Source organism: Pelmatolapia mariae, linkage group LG7 (assembly GCF_036321145.2).
Source record: "Pelmatolapia mariae isolate MD_Pm_ZW linkage group LG7, Pm_UMD_F_2, whole genome shotgun sequence".
In the NCBI taxonomy this organism is placed as follows: Eukaryota; Metazoa; Chordata; class Actinopteri; order Cichliformes; family Cichlidae; genus Pelmatolapia; species Pelmatolapia mariae.
In genome coordinates, this window is record NC_086233.1 from 33,967,567 (window position 1) to 33,987,030 (window position 19,464).

Consider the following 19,464-nt stretch of genomic DNA (forward strand, 5'->3'; position numbering starts at 1 on the left):
AGAAGAAGTGAAACTGTGAAGAGTGCAGTACAAACTGGAAATGAACATCATTAGGCTTCAAAGTAAAAGTTGTGCCTTTTGAAATGTGTTGGTTTCAGCAGTAAGGCATACATTTTACTTTGGAGGTCAATGTGCTCCATTTCTGATTTGGATTTTACGAGTGTTTGCAGGCATGTTGGCTTCTTTCATGCAAACGAATGTCTGCAGGCAACCAACACAATCACAAGGAAGTTTCCTTTTGGATTTCACACAGCACCAGTTAGCAATCTCCAGCAACCACTTGCCAACCAGTCAGGTAGTACAGATTTTTTCCATGTGACCGAAGACCAGCCAAAACAGGTGGCCAAAGGGTTGCTTACAGGCCTGTAGGCCTGTGTGACTGAGGCCTAAGAGATATGCTTATACAATCATCCATACTCATTTTAGCCTTGCATAAGTGAGGGCTACATCACCTCCAGAGTAAAATATCTAGCCCTTTAAATGCTTGATGTTCTACCTCTCACTTTGTTCCTTTTGTCTGTCTCATATTTTTTTTTTGTTTTCCAAAACCTTTATCAAAACTTGTTTGTTTTACTCTTGGATTAAGAAAATCAGTCTATGAGTGACCTTTCTGACATAAAGGAGTGTGTAGTAGGGATGTGGTTTGGAAGAGATGGATGTGGGACATCCATTAATCAACTCTCTCTTTTATGCAGTAGCATGCTGGAACTTGGAGACAATGACAATCTAGAGCTTCTTAGTGAAAACCTTAAGCAAAACAATTCCCTACACCACTGACATACTTCAATAGCCCAGAGAATATTATTGCTTGGTGCCAATGAAAGGAAGTTGTGAATGCTATTACCCAGGACAACATCAGATACTCATCTATCTTAGAACATGAACGGAAGACCCACAAAAACATGTTTCAGCATTTTAAAACTGGCAAGAGAGAAATATCCAGTTACGTGATCAGTGGTTTACTCTATTTTCTTGAATGAATTCAAGCCATACTTATATACTTACTCAGGTAACTGCCCCACAGTTCTGCTTTCTGCTGTCTTTTGTTTGACATAAAGATGAGAAGACTTAAAAATGCCTTCCTTAAGTTTATTAAGAGCAAGATTTTATGAGCACATAACTCCACTCTTTTCTGCAACCACTTGCCTGACACTCAGGAACAAGCAGAAGAAAACATTTTTGCTTCTTGGTAGTAAAAAAGCAGCTTTTTTATGTTACACAATCTCTTTGGATGCTGAATTTATCAGCTCTCTCGCCATAAACAATCAGACTACTCCCATCCTTGCTTGTTATTCCTTCCATCAATCACTAAGAACCAGAGAGGGATTTGTGAATTTCATTAGGCTACAGCGCAGTCAGTGATTAAACAAATGATGGAGCATGTGACTCGATGAATGACATGGGTAAGAAATAAACAAATGAGTGAGACAAAGGAAACAATCTGCGTGAGCAAACAGAGGGAGGAGAGAAAAGATCAAGGTTAGGATTAAGAACAGACTCTGGAGGAGGATTAGCAATTAAGTGCATTGATTTATCAACCAGTAACTGGCTTGTTTTTCAACTCACACACACACACACATACACACACACACACACACTTGTACTTCTCTGCTTGTGAAGACCCACTCTGACCTTGGACGGACATTCATTTCTTAACACATAAATTCTTAACTAAAAGCAGAATACAGTTCTGACCCATTTCCCCTGAACCTGAGCCCTTTGATGAAGTGAGGATCCAAGAAAATATGTCCACTTTTCATATTTATTTTCAAAAAATGTCTTTACTTTCCCACAAGGTTACCAAAAGTGCCCTTGTGTTTAAAATACCAAAGATATAGCTTTCAAAACTGCTTCCAAAAAAGACCCACAGTTTTGAAAAAGGTCTTTTTCAGAGTTCCAAAACAGCTGTTGTTCAAGAACATCCCCACCTTGGAGAAATGTTATTTAATATTGAAATGTGACCTTATCAGTCCAAAAATGCCCTTTCATTCCTAAATGTGGCCATTTAATAAAGCCTTTTTCATAAATGAATAGCAGCACTGGACTGTTGCAACACTTTTGTAGGATAGAGGTGCTTGAAGAATGAAATTGTCCCATGGAGTTGTATCACACATTAGCTGTTGTTTAATCAGGACAATGTATGAATAGTGGAGGTACTAGTCTGGTGGATTTGCCTCTAGCATAATTTCCTCGGCATAATGAGTAGTTGCTCTTGCATGATTTACCTTGACCAAACTGCACAGACTAATTCCACTAGTGAGAATGTGCCTTTGATAATGTCTGAGGTGCAAGTGTGAAAACGACTCATGAATGTCATTCTTAAACCATAATCTGGTCCTCACAAAGAGAGAAATACAAGAGTACTCATGGCTAAATTATACATGTCTAATTTCCTGAAGTTCAAGTGTTAATTCAATCATCCATGCATGTTTAGCTTTGAGCTGCACTGAAGAACCCCCCTCACCGGTTTGGAGGGGTTGTCCCCCCCGCCTCCCTCCTGGGTGTCTCGGGGGAGGTGTGTGCGTGAGGAATGGGAGCTACTTTCTTTCCTGACGTGTCCTGACTCAGCTATGTCCACCCCGCTGTCCTCACTGAGGGTTTGGCCACTGTCTGACAGCTGAGACAGGGTGCCACCTGAGGGGAAGCAGGCACACATTAAGTCAGGGAATCTAAACATAGCATGCATTTTTTTGACCTCTAAACCATTAAAATTCAAAGTGTGTATATAGCTCACTGAAGTAGAACATGGTATCAAATAAAGGGAAGTTTTTTAGGTAAAGATGTTATTAAGCAAAAAAACTCCTCCAATTTTTTGATGTCTTTTGGAAAATTATCTTATTTGATGCCAAATTAAAAGCTTGTTTAGATTAGTGATGTTTGCATACAGTATGTGTAATTTCCAATCTTCTGGGTATTTGCTCAATTAAGCTCATTAAGCCCAAGCAAACACATATTTAGAAAGATTATACACCGAACATTTTTTACCCTCCTTCATATCTGACACTGCATATTTAATAATAATTAGCAAATCTGAGAATTTGAACAGTATCAGTAAATGTGTTCAAACTTCAGCGCATTTAATTCTGTCAATTCTGTATCCAAAGCACAGTTTCATAACCAGCTGACCAGGATCCCACTGACTGAAAGGATTACAATTGCAGCAAACTGCCCATTTGAATGATGCATCAGTCGTTTAATTCATAGATGTTAGATTAGATCACACAGGGTTAGGAAATCCCAAGACATTAAATATTATCCCTAAATGCAAAGCACAATCTTTTAATTTGAGTTTGTCTGTAGTGCATAAATTATCAGCTACGTGTATTGGAACAGATTAATTCGTGCAAATAATTTTTCATTTTATTTTTGAATATTTTATAGATAAATACCCAGCCACTTAAATTGAATTATTAACAGATTAATTTTAAAACAAATCTGTAACCATATGTATCAAATTCTTTAAAAAACAAAAAACAAACTTCATCCTCGATTATTTCATTGTTTGGTTCATAGACTGTATATAAAAGACGGCTCTAACTTTCAGGTCTGAAAACTGAGAGGCTTTAAACCTGCATTCTCCCTAATGGTCAGCAGGGGGTAACTGCTTTGGATGCTTTTCCCTGTGACCTGAGTAAACACTTTTTCAATGAAGGTATAGTCTCAAATGCCAGTTTAAATTCAGACTAAAGACGAAATGTTTATTTTAGTAAACTATGGTCTTCAACCAAAAAGCTAAATATGACTGGGTAAAACAAATGATATCAAACCCCTCAGCTAGAAAAAAAAATCTTCCTCATATTAAAAGGCAAAGTAAAAACTTTTGAAAAGCTTTGAGGATCATTTTTAGATTTGCATCTAACATAAGGTCAGTTGGAACAGCTAATTTTTAGAATTTGTTTTTTTTACTCTTCATACTCTTCACATGTACCTTTGTTTTCTTTTTTTTTGTTTTTAATGGTATCAAAAAGGCTAAGATTAAGGTAAAAAAAAAAAAAAGCTTTATCATGTGTGCATTGGTTTCTCATTCAGATCTATCTCTCAAAAACACCATAATGGAGACAGTGAAACACTTGACTTTAAAATGGGACCAAATGTAAAGGTCACTTGGGCTGTTACCCATCTTTTCTATACAGCGTACGATTTTCAACATATCAGATCTGTAGCTCCGTATTTCATACCTCGGGCTTGGGGAAGTGGCCGCACCTCATTGACATCGGGTTCTGCGTTGGGCCTGTGAACCTCCACTGTAACAAACTGCTGTTTAGACCCAGGAGAGGAGGTGGGGGAGGATTTGGTCTTGGACGCTGGCTTAAGGGACAGAGAAGGGGGCGGAGGAGGGGCAGGGAGTGGAGGAGGAGGCGGAGGTGAAGGGGACGGGGCAGCGGGTTTAGTGCCTCTGCTGGGCGACTGCACCCTGGGGAAAGGGCCAATGTTGTGCTGAGTGACTGTGGACAACTGAGCGGATGTTATTTTCTGTTTCTTGGCCAATGCAGAGGGCTCTCTCTTTCTGATAGCTGTGTATTCTTGAGATGGGTCCCTCTGGCGTTCTCGTTTGTGGTGTAAAGAGGGTGAGGCAGGAGCGTGTCCTGGCTCGTTGCCGTGGTTCTTAGAGGCTGTGGCTGTAAAGTACAAGCCTGAGTGGGAGGATTCGGAAGAGGGGCACTTGTTGAGTGGATCTCTTCTACTTGGGCCCCTCTGCACCCCTGGTGGGGGCGGAGGCTTGAAGGAGGGAGGGGACTCGGCTGTGGCGGACTGAACATCATCCTGAAGTGAGAGGATATATTCATCATCATTGATTAGGGGTGTAACAAAATATTGTAGCATAATGTGCTGTGATTAAAAATGTAACCATGTGATTGATGGAGCTGAAACTCGCAAAGCAAATCAGATCAGTTCTGCCTCTGGAAAGGTTCAACTTTTGTCTGTAATCATTAAACACCAGAGGATGCAGCGACACTGTCAAATGAGTCGTGCGCCAATATTTTGAAATTAGTTTCTTAGACGATTTGACAGAAGAATTTTTATATGATCTGTTCATGTGTAAGTCTATAATATGCTGGGTCGGTCAGTGTACCTATATTTAGATTTATGGTGATATTATATGTAATTTTGTTTTTCTTTGTCAGGAGTTTGAGACTGCTGAAATGGATTTTCTTTTTCTACTTATTGAAAAAATTCACTACACACCTGAATGATTGGAAGGTCCCTTTAAAAAAACAAAACAAACCCCTTTGTTGAACCAACTATGCATAACTCCTGCACAGTGTCTTGCAGACTGCCGAAATATTTATTGGATTATCATATTTTGGGCTTTTTTTCAGTGTTGTTAAAATGTAATTTTCCCTCTCCCCCCTGGAGGAAATTGGTAAAGCTTTTGGTAAATTAGATTAAATTTTCAATCCATATTTATTCTGATAAGTTGCTTGGGAAACTCACAAACTGTGAGAACAAAGTTATAATAGCATTAAAAGTTAGTTAAACAAGATGTATCCAAAATTAGTGTATTGTTACACCCCTAATATATAACATGTACTCAGAGAAGGTACATGAAAAATCACATTTTTAAAGGGGACTTATTATTATCCTTCCTTATATATTTTTTTCACCTTAAAAACATGGCCAGACAATGAGGTTAGCATATGTAGAAATAAACCCAGTGGCACAAGGCTGCATGCTTTAGTCCTAAAAGCTCAGTTTCCAATTACTTTTTTCCCCCCAACATAGTTTTTTAATGGCTTGTGTATACAGTTTCAGTGAAACTAATGAGCATTTTCAATTTTGCTAAACTGTTATAATTCTCATCACTTTTGCAACCTGCTTTTATGATTTGAAAACAGTTAATGGCAACCACACATTCATTTCTAAGCACCTATAATTTTACTCGTGTATCCTTCATTCTGATATATTAGTAACACTCAGTGCATACATCAAAGTACAAATTTTAGTGTGAAAAAAAGAAGAAAAATATATTTTTTAGTAGTTTTAAAGATTGTTTTTGAATGCTCTCCTTTGATTCTTGGGCAATGCTGAGAGTTCTCTCGCCAGGAACAGGAACAGGTGCTCACAAGTACTGTGTCCTGTTTGCAGAAACCAGGCGAGGGGCAACCAATCAGAGAAAGGTGCATTTAAAGCAAGAGTAAACTTAAAGGGGCAGGATCTACACACTTTACCTCAGACAGTAGATAGATTTTTGTTTAACTGCTTCTAGTGGAGTCCATCACTGAACAGAACAGAACATAATAGGTCCCCTTTAAGATGAGTTCATATTGTTTTCTTGTCATTCACACCATTTTTTTTTCACTCACTCCCTTGCATTCACATATTAGACACACAATCAACAACTCCCACCAGCTTCACCACCAATTCTTGTTGAATTGAAGTCATTTAACTTGGTGGTTTGATGCTGCTGGGATCCTGGGTTTCCAGGTAAGAGTGCTCAAACAAAAACTCAACAGTGGAATGAACAACACTGTGTGACACAAGTGCTTTGCCAGCATGTGGAGCGAGACATAAAATGAGTGTAAAAAAATGATTTAACAAAACAAAAGTAAGGTATGATTTGAGCAGCAGGTAGCCTTGGGTGATAGCAGGCTGAAAGCTTTCTCCTTAACCTCACTCTTTTATCCTTCTGCAGACAATAAACAAATGAGCCCCCTGATATGTCTATAACTTTGGAAACTGGGGTTGCCATGGTATCTTTTTTAACACAATAGCGCAACAACATGGCTAGCTCAGGTAGGGAGCGAATTGGACAAATGGCACGAAGTGCTGAATCTAATCTCTTCTTTCTACACTACAACAAAAAAAGGACAGAGTGTGCACAGGCTCTTACTTTTACAAAGCTCTACCTTTGTTTCTTTTTGTTTTCGTGAAGTGCAAACACTTATCATCAGTATAAAATACAAACCCTGCAGGTCACCATGTCTAAAGCATCTCTATCCAGCCTCCACACACAAACACACATCTTTTTCTACCTGTTTTTCTCCCACCCCTACTCACTGCTCCCTTGTGCAGTATCCATCTTTATCAGGCTAAAGCAGGGGCTATGCCTGCCTGTCTGCCAAGCTCACCAGAGAGATGTCGGTCAGCAGCATGTTCAGGCTCTCTGGGGGATCCTCCTCATTACTCTCCACAACGCTGTCATTCTGGGAAAAGCAGGAAAGAAGCAGAGGAAGAGGATCGGAAGATGGAAAGGTGAAAGAGAAAGAATGGGATGGTGAAAACGGAGACCAAAGACACAGAAACAAGGGGTGTTTGAGTTTGATTCAAGTGAAAGTGAGAAAGCTTCTGAACAGATGTTAAACACAGATGTCTATTTATCCCAAAACAAAGCCGAACTGGGTTTGGCGAATGTTCCTCATCTCCTAGAAAAGGGAAAGACGTCATTTCTGTTCGCATTTGCTTGCCAGTCTCAGAGGATGGCAAGCAAATAGGACACGCACATACACAACCACACTCACTGCATAATGTCTTCTTCATAAGCAAAACACACATGCTGCGAAATCGATAAAGAACCATCAGCTCAGTTCAAAGCAGGATTTGCAGGCTCAGTCCCACTGGCGTGGTAGAGAGGAGGTAATTTGCAGCAGATCTGTGAGCGATTCCAGAGCAGACGAACTGAGTTCAGAGAATTGCTGCCCTTCATTTAACTCTGACACTAAACCAAAACAAAAGCCCCATCAATTTGGCTTAATTACCCCTCCTTGCCGCATGTGGAGCACTTACGGCCAATTTATTTATCACAAGAGTCAATCGACTTTCTACGCGGAGAGATGCAATTTTACACTGTAAGCAGTCAGAGCCTGCTGCATTCGTATGTACAGTTTGTATGATTATGCTTAGCCACAGTTACAATCCACAGCAGAAACATTATAGTAGGTACAAATGCAGGAAATACTGGGATGTTTGTCGCCTGTGAAGACTGCTGATTCTCCAGTTTTAAAACCTAAGCAGTTATGCAAGTTATACCATTCGTGCTGGTGTAATGTCTGCAACCCACTGCTTTGAATATTGATATTCCTGATCATCTCTTCCCTCTTGACAAACTGCGAGCCAATATTGGTACTACATGCAATCCCAGTCTTAAAATCTTGCCTTTTCATTACATTACACTGAAAGGCTACACACTGCTCCCTGATCAATAGGGATATAATGGTATTGGTCAATTTCATAATACTGTGATAGCAAAAGTATCAATGGCGTTGAGAAATGTGACACTATAAAACAATATGTTTAACAGGCAAAAGACTAGTAGTCTGATTTCAGCCTAAGTGAAGTAAGGCAAAAGAAAGTGAGATCTACAGAAACCATGGTCTAATGAATCCTCCCATCATCCTCCTGCACTCCTGCAGAACAGTGAAAATGGCAGATGCTGGTGTTTTGAGGGCACAGATGTAGGAGAGAGATGGTTATGGAACTGTCTGCAGCCGACATCGCAGATGCTCATGACATCAAGACTGTGTATCAGCTTTTATAAAGTCTCTCATGCACACATTATATAATGGAGCATTGCACAGTGTGATGAGGACTCAAAGACCAACATGTAAGTGATGTTGTACTGAAAGACTTTGCAGAGTGATCCCAAGGGGAACAAGAAGAGTTTGTAAGAGACAAACCTGGTCCTGTTTTAATTGTTCATTGTCCAGGTGTACAGCCAGTAGGTCATTTTACTTTTACTGGAGGTTGTTGTTTCAAATTGACTTGACTTCTTTGTTTCTTATGCTTGCCATCTTTCATAACATGAATGATATTATGTGGAAGGTGGAACTAGCTAGCCAAATCTCTTAAAGGAATGTAAAGACACAGCAACTTGTCCAGTGGTGTGTCTGAAACCTGCTATCTAGCAACATCACACACCAATTTTGTTCTGTCATGATCACAGGTGTATACAGGTCAGTAGTAGGAAATACTTTTAGTGCCTGGTGTAGCTCATTGTCCTCATAAGTGTCAACTTGATGGAACAGAGAGAAAAATAGGAAAAGCCATGCTGGACTTCTTGTTGTCTAGCCTCATCATAAAGCCTCACTCACACTAGAGTGGAAATAAGACAAGAACCTCAGTGTTGCCAGGAAAAACCTGTGGTTGGTGAGTGATTGCACTGAATGTTTTAGCTGTCTCAGACTGATTGCATGTACAGTCGTGGCCAAAAGTTTTGAGAATTACATAAATATTGGAAATTGGAAAAGTTGCTGCTTAAGTTTGTATAATAGCAATTTGCATACACTCCAGAATGTTATGAAGAGTGATCAGATGAATTGCATAGTCCTTCTTTGCCATGAAAATTAACTTAATCCCCAAAAAACCTTTCCACTGCATTCCATTGCTGTCATTAAAGGACCTGCTGAGATCATTTCAGTAATCGTCTTGTTAACTCAGGTGAGAGTGTTGACGAGCACAAGGCTGGAGATCATTATGTCAGGCTGATTGGGTTAGAATGGCAGACCTGACATGTTAAAAGGAGGGTGATGCTTGAAATCATTGTTCTTCCATTGTTAACCATGGTGACCTGCAAAGAAACGCGTGCAGCCATCAATGCGTTGCATAAAAATGGCTTCACAGGCAAGGATATTGTGGCTACTAAGATTGCACCTAAATCAACAATTTATAGGATCATCAAGAACTTCAAGGAAAGAGGTTCAATTCTTGTTAAGAAGGCTTCAGGGCGTCCAAGAAAGTCCAGCAAGCGCCAGGATCGTCTCCTAAAGAGGATTCAGCTGCGGGATCAGAGTGCCACCAGTGCAGAGCTTGCTCAGGAATGGCAGCAGGCAGGTGTGAGCGCATCTGCACGCACAGTGAAGCGAAGACTGTTGGAAGATGGCCTGGTGTCAAGAAGGGCAGCAAAGAAGCCACTTCTCTTCCAAAAAAAACCCCCATCAGGGACAGATTGATCTTCTGCAGAAAGCATGGTGAATGGACTGCTGAGGACTGGGGCAAAGTCATATTCTCCGATGGCATCTGGAAAAAGGCTTGTCCGGAGAAGAAAAGGTGAGCGCTACCATCAGTCCTGTGTCATGCCAACAGTGAAGTATCCTGAGACCATTCATGTGTGGGGTTGCTTCTCATCCAAGGGAGTGGGCTCACTCACAATTTTGCCCCAAAACACAGCCATGAATAAAGAATGGTACCAAAACACCCTCAAACAGCAACTTCTTCCAACAATCCAACAACAGTTTGGTGAAGAACAATGCATTTTCCAGCACGATGGAGCACCGTGCCATAAGGCAAAAGTGATAACTAAGTGGCTCGGGGAACAAAACGTTGATATTTTGGGTCCATGGCCTGGAAACTCCCCAGATCTTAATCCTATTGAGAACTTGTGGTCAATCCTCAAGAGGCGGGTGGACAAACAAAGACCCACTAATTCTGACAAACTCCAAGAAGTGATTATGGCAGAATGGGTTGCTATCAGTCAGGATTTGGCCCACAAGTTGATTGAGAGCATGCCCAGTCGAATTGCAGAGGTCCTGAAAAAGAAGGGCCAACACTGCAAAAACTGACTCTTTGCATAAATGTCATGTAATTGTCGATAAAAGCCTTTGAAACGTATGAAGTGCTTGTTATTATATTTCAGTACATCACAGAAACAACTGAGACAAAGCTCTAACAGGAGTTTAGCAGCAAACTTTGTGAAAACTAATATTTGTGTCATTCTCAAAACTTTTGGCCACGACTGTAGTTGCGGTGACCAGCTGGTTGAGGTTGAGGGTGCTGACACACTAAGAGTATATTCATTAACACACAGATGGCTTGGGATCAGATGGTAAATAAAGTTTTGTTTTCTTCTACACATCAGCTGTTACACGCAAATTCCAAGTTCATCTGGAGAAAGAGTTTGTGACACAACAGCTCTATCTAAACCAAATAATAATTCCTGCGCTTCACCTGGGTCTCAGTTCTCAGGTCCACACACAGACCCCATCAACTTCTAACAGAAGAGTTTGCTGCTATATCATAAACATACCAATTCTTCTTCAGCCTCCCCTCGTTCATTTGAACTGCCACACTGTTTTCACAGAGAGAAACCTGCACTTATACTATATTACTTTATGATTATGTGTCCTTATTTTTGAGCCCCCTAATTGCACTGCTCTCGGTAGAATGTTGGTCATTAATGAAATAAACTAACTCTTTCCTTTTGTTTATAGATTTATAATTTATAAATCTAACCCATGGATTCAGCCCAGTCTTTGGCTGAGAGAGTCCACCTGATGTGTGGATTCTGTGCAGCCCGTTGGTGGTGAGCCTGCCCCTGGATTCGCTATCGCATGACATGTTCGATATAGACAACAACAGATTTGCAACAGAAAAAACATTAGAGATTCATCACAGATAATCAAAGTATTGTGGAATACAGATTGCATGTAAGTGCCAACTTAACCTTGTTCAATCGAAAACTGAAAGACTGGAGTGTTTTCTTCTGACTTCCCAGACTGAAGAAATCACTTGAAAAGCAGCTTCCAGATGAACAGAATCAGCTTTCTGGCCGTGGTCTCCAACCATTGTTTTCCTTAGTGTGACTGTAGCCTACGGCAGCATGTTTTTTTTTCTATTAGGAATTTACAACATCCTGTATAATGTGTAAAAATTATCAACTGCGCACAGCACCTATTTTCATTCCCAGCCAGATGATGCCCCTACATTGTTCAGCTCTTACCATAATCAAGCTTTTATTGTGTAGCCTGAATCTAGCATGATTTTCTATCTTCAAAGGGAAACATTATACAGGGTGGGCCATTTATATGGATACACTGTAATAAAATGGGAATGGTTGGTGATATTAAAGTTCTGTTTGTGGCACATTAGTATATGTGAGGGGGCAAACTCCTCAAGATGGGTGGTGACCATGGTGGCCATTTAGAAGTCGGCCATCTTGGATACAACTTTTGTTTTTTCAATAGGAAGAGGGCCATGTGACACATCAAACTTATTGGTAATGTCACAAGACAAACAATGGTGTGCTTGGTTTCAACGTAACTTCATTCTTTCATGAGTTATTTACAAGTTTCTGACCACTTATAAAATGTGTTCAATGAGCTGCCCATTGTGTTGGCTTGTCAATGCAACCCTCTTCTCCCACTCTTCACACACTGATAGCAACACCGCAGGAGAAATGCCAGCACAGGCATCCAGTATCCGTAGTTTCAGGTGCTGCACATCTCGTATCTTCACACCATAGACAATTGCCTTCAGATGACCCCAAAGATAAAAGTCTAAGGGGGTCAGATCGGGAGACCTTGGGGGCCATTCAACTGGCCCACGACGACCAATTCACTTTCCAGGAAACTGTTCATCTAGGAATGCTCGGACCTGGCACCCATAATGTGGTGGTGCACCATCTTGCTGGAAAAACTCAGGGAACGTGCCAGCTTCAGTGCATAAAGAGGGAAACACATCATCATGTAGCAATTTCAAATATCCAGTGGCCTTGAGGTTACCATTGATGAAGAATGGACCCACTATTGTTGTACCCCATATACCACACCAAACCATCACTTTTGTTGTTCCAACAGTCTTGGAGGGATCCATCCAATGTGGGTTAGTGTCAGACCAATAGCGGTGGTTTTGTTTGTTAACTTCACCATTCACATAAAAGTTTGCCTCATCACTGAACAAAATCTTCTGCGTGAACTGAGGGTCCTGTTCCAATTTTTGTTTTGCCCATTCTGCAAATTCTGTGCGCAGATCTGGGTCATCCTCGTTGAGATGCTGCAGTAGCTGGAGTTTGTAAGGGTGCCATTTGTGAGTAGCTAATATCCGCCGAAGGGATGTTCGACTAATGCCACTCTCCAGTGACATGCGGCGAGTGCTACGCTGTGGGCTCTTGCTGAATGAAGCTAGAACAGCCACTGATGTTTCTTCATTAGTGACAGTTTTCTTGCGTCCACATTTTGGCAAATCCAACACTGAACCAGTTTCACAAAACTTAGCAAGCAGTTTGCTAACTGTAGCATGGGAGCTGGGTGGTCTCGTAGGGTGTCTTGCATTGAAATCTGCTGCAATGACCCGGTTACTGCGTTCACCAGATATCAACACAATTTCGATCCACTCCTCACATGTTAACCTCTTCGACATGTCAATGGCTGTGAACAAAGAGAAACTTGTAAATAACTCATGAAAGAATAAAGTTACGTTGAAACCAAGCACACCATTGTTTTTCTTGTGACATTACCAATAAGTTTGATGTGTCACATGGCCCTCTTCCTATAGAGATTGAAAATGTGACGTCATTCAGGGGTAAAACCGCAAAGGATTCTGTGAACTCGTGGCAAGAGGTACTAGCGCACGCAGGCTTTCAATTGAAATCAGTTACACAGCGATAAAAAGAAACACAAAAAATGGCAAGAAGCTGTTGTATTATTAACTGCAATAGCCGGTCGCATGACAGCCACGGGAAGCCGACTGGTAAAGAGATCGGTTGTTATCGGATTACGTCGTTGAAGAGGAATTGTTCGAGCCATGTTTCCGAAGTAACAAAGAGCCGATGGATGGCCTGGATTGCAGCCATTCAAAGACCAAATATAACGTCCCAGAACACTCCAGCTCACATGTTAGTCTGCTACAAGCATTCCCACAAAGGTCAGTGTTTTGTAGTAGTTAATACGTCATTTTTCACAACATAATTGGTGATATAGGTTACAAGCAAGTCTGGCGCTGAACAGAAATTGTCGCGCTATGCTCCTTTGTTTATTGTGCATAAATAGTGAATTGTCCTGACAGAATATTGCGTTTCGCTTCTGTTATTACCATGGTACATTGACAAAATCATATACTTTTATTCACAGGGTAAAACAGTTGTTTTGTATCACTAATTGCCCAGTACGATTACAACATACAATATTATTGTCACTGCTACATTTCTGTAATGCCTACCAGAAATTATTTCCACTACTAATTAATTACCGTTGAGCTCAAAGTTCCTATTAATAAATGGTTAACGAATGTGTATTTATGAAGACGATTTGTGAGACTGGTAAACTGACCTTTGTTCGTACGATGGTCTTTCGTTCTGCACGGTGTATTTCAAGGTCCTGTACCCATCCGTCGGTAAACTGTACCTGGGCTTGTTGCAGTGACCTGAAGTTACTAAACTTCATGAGTGTATGCACTCACTCCAAGAACCGTATAATTATAAATCTGAGGTGAAAGTTGGGCAGCACGCTGACGTCTTTTGTCCACTCTGTGTGCTCCTAAGGGTCTGACCCTTTCACTCCTTTGATTTTCTTTCCTCGTATCTTTTCTTTTCCTTTTCGTCGAGTCTGTCTTTGTACGGTCCGGCATTGTTCTCCTTCATTTTGTACATTCCTCTTTTGGGGGGCAAAGAAAAAGCAAGAAGGTATTGAAACCAGCGAATGAACGTTTTGCGGTGCTGCAAATGCTTGCATTTGATGCGGTACTTTGATTGTTTTGCCACGGGTTCCCGGCATGCAATGCGTGAAAGTCACGTGGTCTGTCAATCTCTATAGAAAAAACAAAAGTTGTATCCAAGATGGCCGACTTCTAAATGGCCACCATGGTCACCACCCATCTTGAGGAGTTTGCCACAAACAGGACTTTAATATCACCAACCATTCCCATGTTATTACGGTGTATCCATATAAATGGCCCACCCTGTACTTCTGATCTTGTCCATCCACAAATCCATTTTTTTGCAACTTATTCAGGTCCAAGTTGGTGGACCTGACTCTAAGCAGACATCCCAGGACCCCCTCTCTCCCCAGCCAGCTTCCTAAGCTCTGTTGGGTGAATAGGAGGCAGGATGTCCTGGGTCCTTCCCATAGAACATGCCTGAAAAACCTCCCCTTAGAAACATTCAGAAGCCATCTTAGTCAGATGACTGAACCACCACAATTGGCTCCTTCCCATGCATTGGGTGAACTCAAGCCCCGTGAATGACCAAGCTCCTCACCTTATCTTGAAGATTGGGGTTCCTCTGTAGGATGTTTGGGCTCAATCTTTTGCTTGTATCCACAAACCAATGTTAATATTTTAATGTTTATAATGTAAATAATGTTTAGTTAGAGTGTTCAAGTGACGTGAACCTAGGTCCACGAGGTTCACGTCAGGGTAAGGGTGGGGGTTTGGCATTTAGTTGTAGGGTAGAAGTTAAGAAGTCAATGAGTATCCACACTATTATAAAAACATGTGAGTATCAGAGGGTGTGCATTTGTATTCACTTGAGTATACCATGCTTTGACTCTAGTTCAGAAATCTACTGTTTTTATTCTCCCAAATCCACCCAGCTCTATAATCTACTTTACACAGCAGTAGTAGCACTCACCCATGGGCCCAAAACAGCACCAAATGACACACACATAGACGCAAGGTAAGAATGCAGACCACCACGCACACACCCAGTATCTGTCACACATGTAAATGTTGCTTCTCAGAGGGGAAAGTATAAAGGCAGGCAAAACCCATCCTGGGCATCTGAATGAGAAGGACTGTTTGGTGAATAAATCTGCAGACAGTCGACAGCTTATCTCCGCTGTCAGCTAGAAACTGTGTGTATGTGTGTGCAGGTTTCCGTGTTCGTGCGTGCAACCACTTATCTTTATCCAGCCAAAGACTAAGATGCTGACACACTCACTACATGCTTACATATTTGTGTTTGAGTTGCTGGCATCTGTAGTGGGATCTCCTGTAAATTGAACTGCACAAAAAGCTTCCTGGTAAACCAGAGCTGTGATTAAAATTATGCAGACAGGCTCATTGTCCCTTATCACAAGTACATTTTGATCAATAACAAGGATAAAAACAAGGAATCTGGTATATTCCATTGCAGGGTGTCTCAGAATGGCTAAATCCAAAGTTTTATTCTTTGCCCTAGAAAAGCAGCCTTTAACTATTTGGCAGGAACAGCAATTTCCCATGTGGAGCGGCTGCAGTATACTATAGAAAATATTAGGCTCATTAGGTTAGTGTCATAAAATAAATGCAATGTAATGACCATTGTCATTGTTGCCTTTTGGTAATAATATCGCAGAGAAAAATGAGGGGATGTAATATTTGCTGAAAATTCTTAATAGAATTCCTTCAGAGGAAATAGACCTGGTGATAGTTTGTTGAACTTTTGTCTTAGTGACAGGAATCTCATTGAGACTGAAGCTGACGACAAAACAGCAACCGCCATTGGGTTGAAAATGAAGCCAGTGAGGACATGACAAAAACTATAGGAATTGACTCATATTTAAAGCCTCAAGTGGCAATTAGAGGAACTAAAAACTGTTAAAAAGAGTTATAACTATTCTCATTGTGAATTTTATGGTTAATGTTAAGCACCATTACAGTCAAGCTCACTTTGAGTGACAAGTAGGTGCATAAGCAGGAAGATGTAGATGAGTTAGTGTTTCTGACTTTCTGAACATTATGACTGAACATAATTAGACAAGCAGGTGATATCATAAACAGTATAAAAGTTGAATGGAGCCTCTGGTTCTGAAAAGTAAAGTCAGCTATGACTGGCAAGTCATTAGCCAATGAACTCCAAAACAGGATTCTGAAACCAGTAGGTGACACCATGGCAACTACGGCCATAATTTATACTGTCTGTGATTTAATTAATGCTACAAAGTTTGGCTGTCAGGTAATTCTTTGAAAAATACTTCAAAGGCACCGAAACCCACAAAAACAGTCAAGATGTCCAGTGAGACCTAGCAGCCAGCAATAAGGTACAGCGACCTGTGTGGGGACACGTGTGACACAGTCACTGTTTCATCCCCAGTGACTATGGAAACCTCTAGTTGACTATTTTTGCTGTCACCATCTTTGAAACCACCAGTGAAGAGCGACTGGTGGTGCTGAATGAGAAACTATTAAAAAAGCACGCTCATTGGCGAAGTACATGTGATCAACAGTAGCGTATCCATTCAGAATCTTAACAACTGCCACAGTTTACAAAATGAACTTTATGAACTTTAAACTGGTGGTTGTCTTGTGATTGTAGTTATGGCAACCAACTGGTCCCCCAAAGGCTGAGTGTGCAACACCATCAGCCTCTGGGAAACTATTACTACTACTACTACTTTTCATTGCAAGGCAGTTGCTCCGGTTGCCCAGTGGGAGTCAACCAGCCTTCAAAAGAAATCATGGTCTGACTAAGTGCAATCGCTCGAGTTACCAAGGACCTATATCGTTTTGCAGTTAAATCAGGATCGTGCAACAACTATGTCACTACTGGTGGAGCAATTTTTGAATTTCTCTTTGAAATCAATGAGACTCTGAAATTAGGTAGTTAATGTGAGTTTCTGTTTTAATGTGAGTTTCTGTGTGTGGCAACAGATTTGCTGACTTATTGTCATATAGTCATAGATTGCTCTAACTGTAACTGTCAAGATGTTCCTATTCAATTGCAGACTGATAGCAGAGTGACTCCAACTTATTGATATTTTATCTCCATCTTAAAACACTAAATGTGCTTTGAACACAGCAACCAGAGCTTGCTGATGGCTACCAATAATTTTGGTCATGTTGTGGTGTGAAACAATTGTTTTGCCTGTTGTGACTGTAGCATTAGCCAGCTTTAGTTGATAACATCACCTGTAATAGTTTAAATATGGGACCTTGTGGCTCAATAATGCCAAGAAGTTGATGGCGAAATTGGGACATATCAGCTTAAAAATGTCAGTCGTGGATATATTCACATTCCACGAAACCATTTTATATAATATCCAGAGCAGTTGGTGCTTACACCTTTTTGACATTTCTGGTTCAAATTATGGAAAGAAAGAAAAAGGCAAGAAGGAAGAAAAGCACTGCAAACCATTTAAAAACACCACTAACCAAGGTGAGAGTTGGAACGCATGCATGTCTGTCTGCCTATGGAGGAACTTAACTCGAGTGTGTATTCTGTATGTGTGGGTCTGTGATGGAAAGCATTCATCATTTTCAGCAGTAATTCCTACCTCCATAATATCTATCAGCCACAGCAGCCTCTCCTACAGAGGGAGAGAGGGAGGGAAGGTTTTTAGGGGTGAGATGGAAGTGAGGGGGTTATCAAGGTGGAAGAAAAACACAGCCTATCAAATATCAGCAAAAAGACTTTGTAATCTCAGAAGGTAGGCAGCGAAACATATCATTGTTCAGCCAACAAAGTCCACACCAGAAGAGTATCTATTCTGCAGTAGAAACTGTTATAATCCACGGAGATATATCACACTACCATCTCTGTCTTTCACACTAAGCCAAGAGAGACAGAGGAGTGAGCAGACAGCCAAACAGGAAAGGAAGCAATTGCAATCCAAACAGTCAGACAGCAAGGCGAACTAGAAAAATAAAAAAGGAAATACTCCAATCCATCCATCATATTATTTGCAGCAGACTAGACTGCTGATTTGCCCTCAAAGTGTCAGAAATAAATAGTAATAGCAGCAGGTTCAAAATTACTGTAAGTATTTTTTAAGGAAATACATTAATTTAAATGTTTTAATGTTGTTTTCTATTGTAAACTTTCATCTTAATTAAGAGTACCCACTAATTAAGTAGAATTACATAATCATTCCACTAGTAAGCACTACTTACCCGTGCAGAGCTGAGGGTGGTGTTGGTCATGAAGCTGGCTGAAGATGATGTCAGAGTGTCTGGATATGACACCATGGACAGGGAGTCTGGCTGCAGGGCTGAGGCGCCAGCTGCCCCCTGTCGAGCTTTAAGGGCCTGAATTTCCCGTCGAAGGACCAGCCCATCAAAACGCTCCAGGTCCTGTGGCGCAACCAGGCCTCGTACTTCAGACAGCAAGGAGAACTGAGGGGAGGAAAGTATAGAGAAGGAGAAACAAGAAGACAGCGTGATTTAACAGACTCTGTTGGGCGACTGATCTTTAATTAGGAGTAAATCCCTTTTTTTTTCTAATGGTAATGCTATCACCTGGAAACTGTTAGAACAACAGTGTCACTGTTCACAGTGAAGTTAGTTTTACATCACCACGGACGAACAAGGGGTCAACTGAGAATGAAGCCCCTGCTCCACAATCAAAGCCAAGTCCCTTTTTGGAAAAAAATTGTAGTCAGGTAAGACAAAGGTTGAGGTTTTTGGCCACAGTGATAAGAAGTATGTTTAGAGAAGAAAAGGTGAGGCTTTTAAACCTATACTGTTAAACATGCTGTTGGATGCAACTTGCTGAGGAACAATTAACCAAATATTACTGGGGTAGTGGACTTGTTTACAAGTTCAAGTAAGTGAATTTATTTATTTAGGGCTCTTTAAGATACAAATCATAAGTTACTTAAAACCAACCAACAAACCAACCAACCACAAAACAAACACCCCTCCCCCCCAAAAACCCAACAAAATCCCCCTACCAAAATAACAAAACCACCAGGATTTCAGAGATAAAAATAAAGATAAAAAACCAAAAGAAAAAATAATATCCAAATCCAGAACAAGTCCACTGATCTTACAGATTGTAGATTGGAGGGCAGAGTGTTCCAAAGAGTGGGGGCCATGACACTTAAGTCCAGATTTAGGGGT

General features: G+C 40.8%; 1 protein-coding gene across 3 annotated transcripts in view; it reads right to left on the minus strand.

Annotated features, from left to right (window-relative positions):
• Positions 1-19,464, minus strand: part of whrna (whirlin a) — a 202,363-nt gene that overhangs the window by 9,870 nt on the left and 173,029 nt on the right. For 2 of the 3 annotated variants that reach the window (XM_063478879.1, XM_063478880.1), the window contains exons 7-10: positions 18,517-18,738; positions 7,071-7,145; positions 4,179-4,764; positions 2,465-2,634 (exon numbers count right to left, since the gene is read on the minus strand). In XM_063478879.1, the coding sequence (XP_063334949.1) occupies positions 2,465-2,634; positions 4,179-4,764; positions 7,071-7,145; positions 18,517-18,738 (1,053 nt within the window). The remainder of the gene's footprint in view (positions 1-2,464; positions 2,635-4,178; positions 4,765-7,070; positions 7,146-18,516; positions 18,739-19,464) is intronic. The other variant, XM_063478881.1, reaches the window with a different exon arrangement.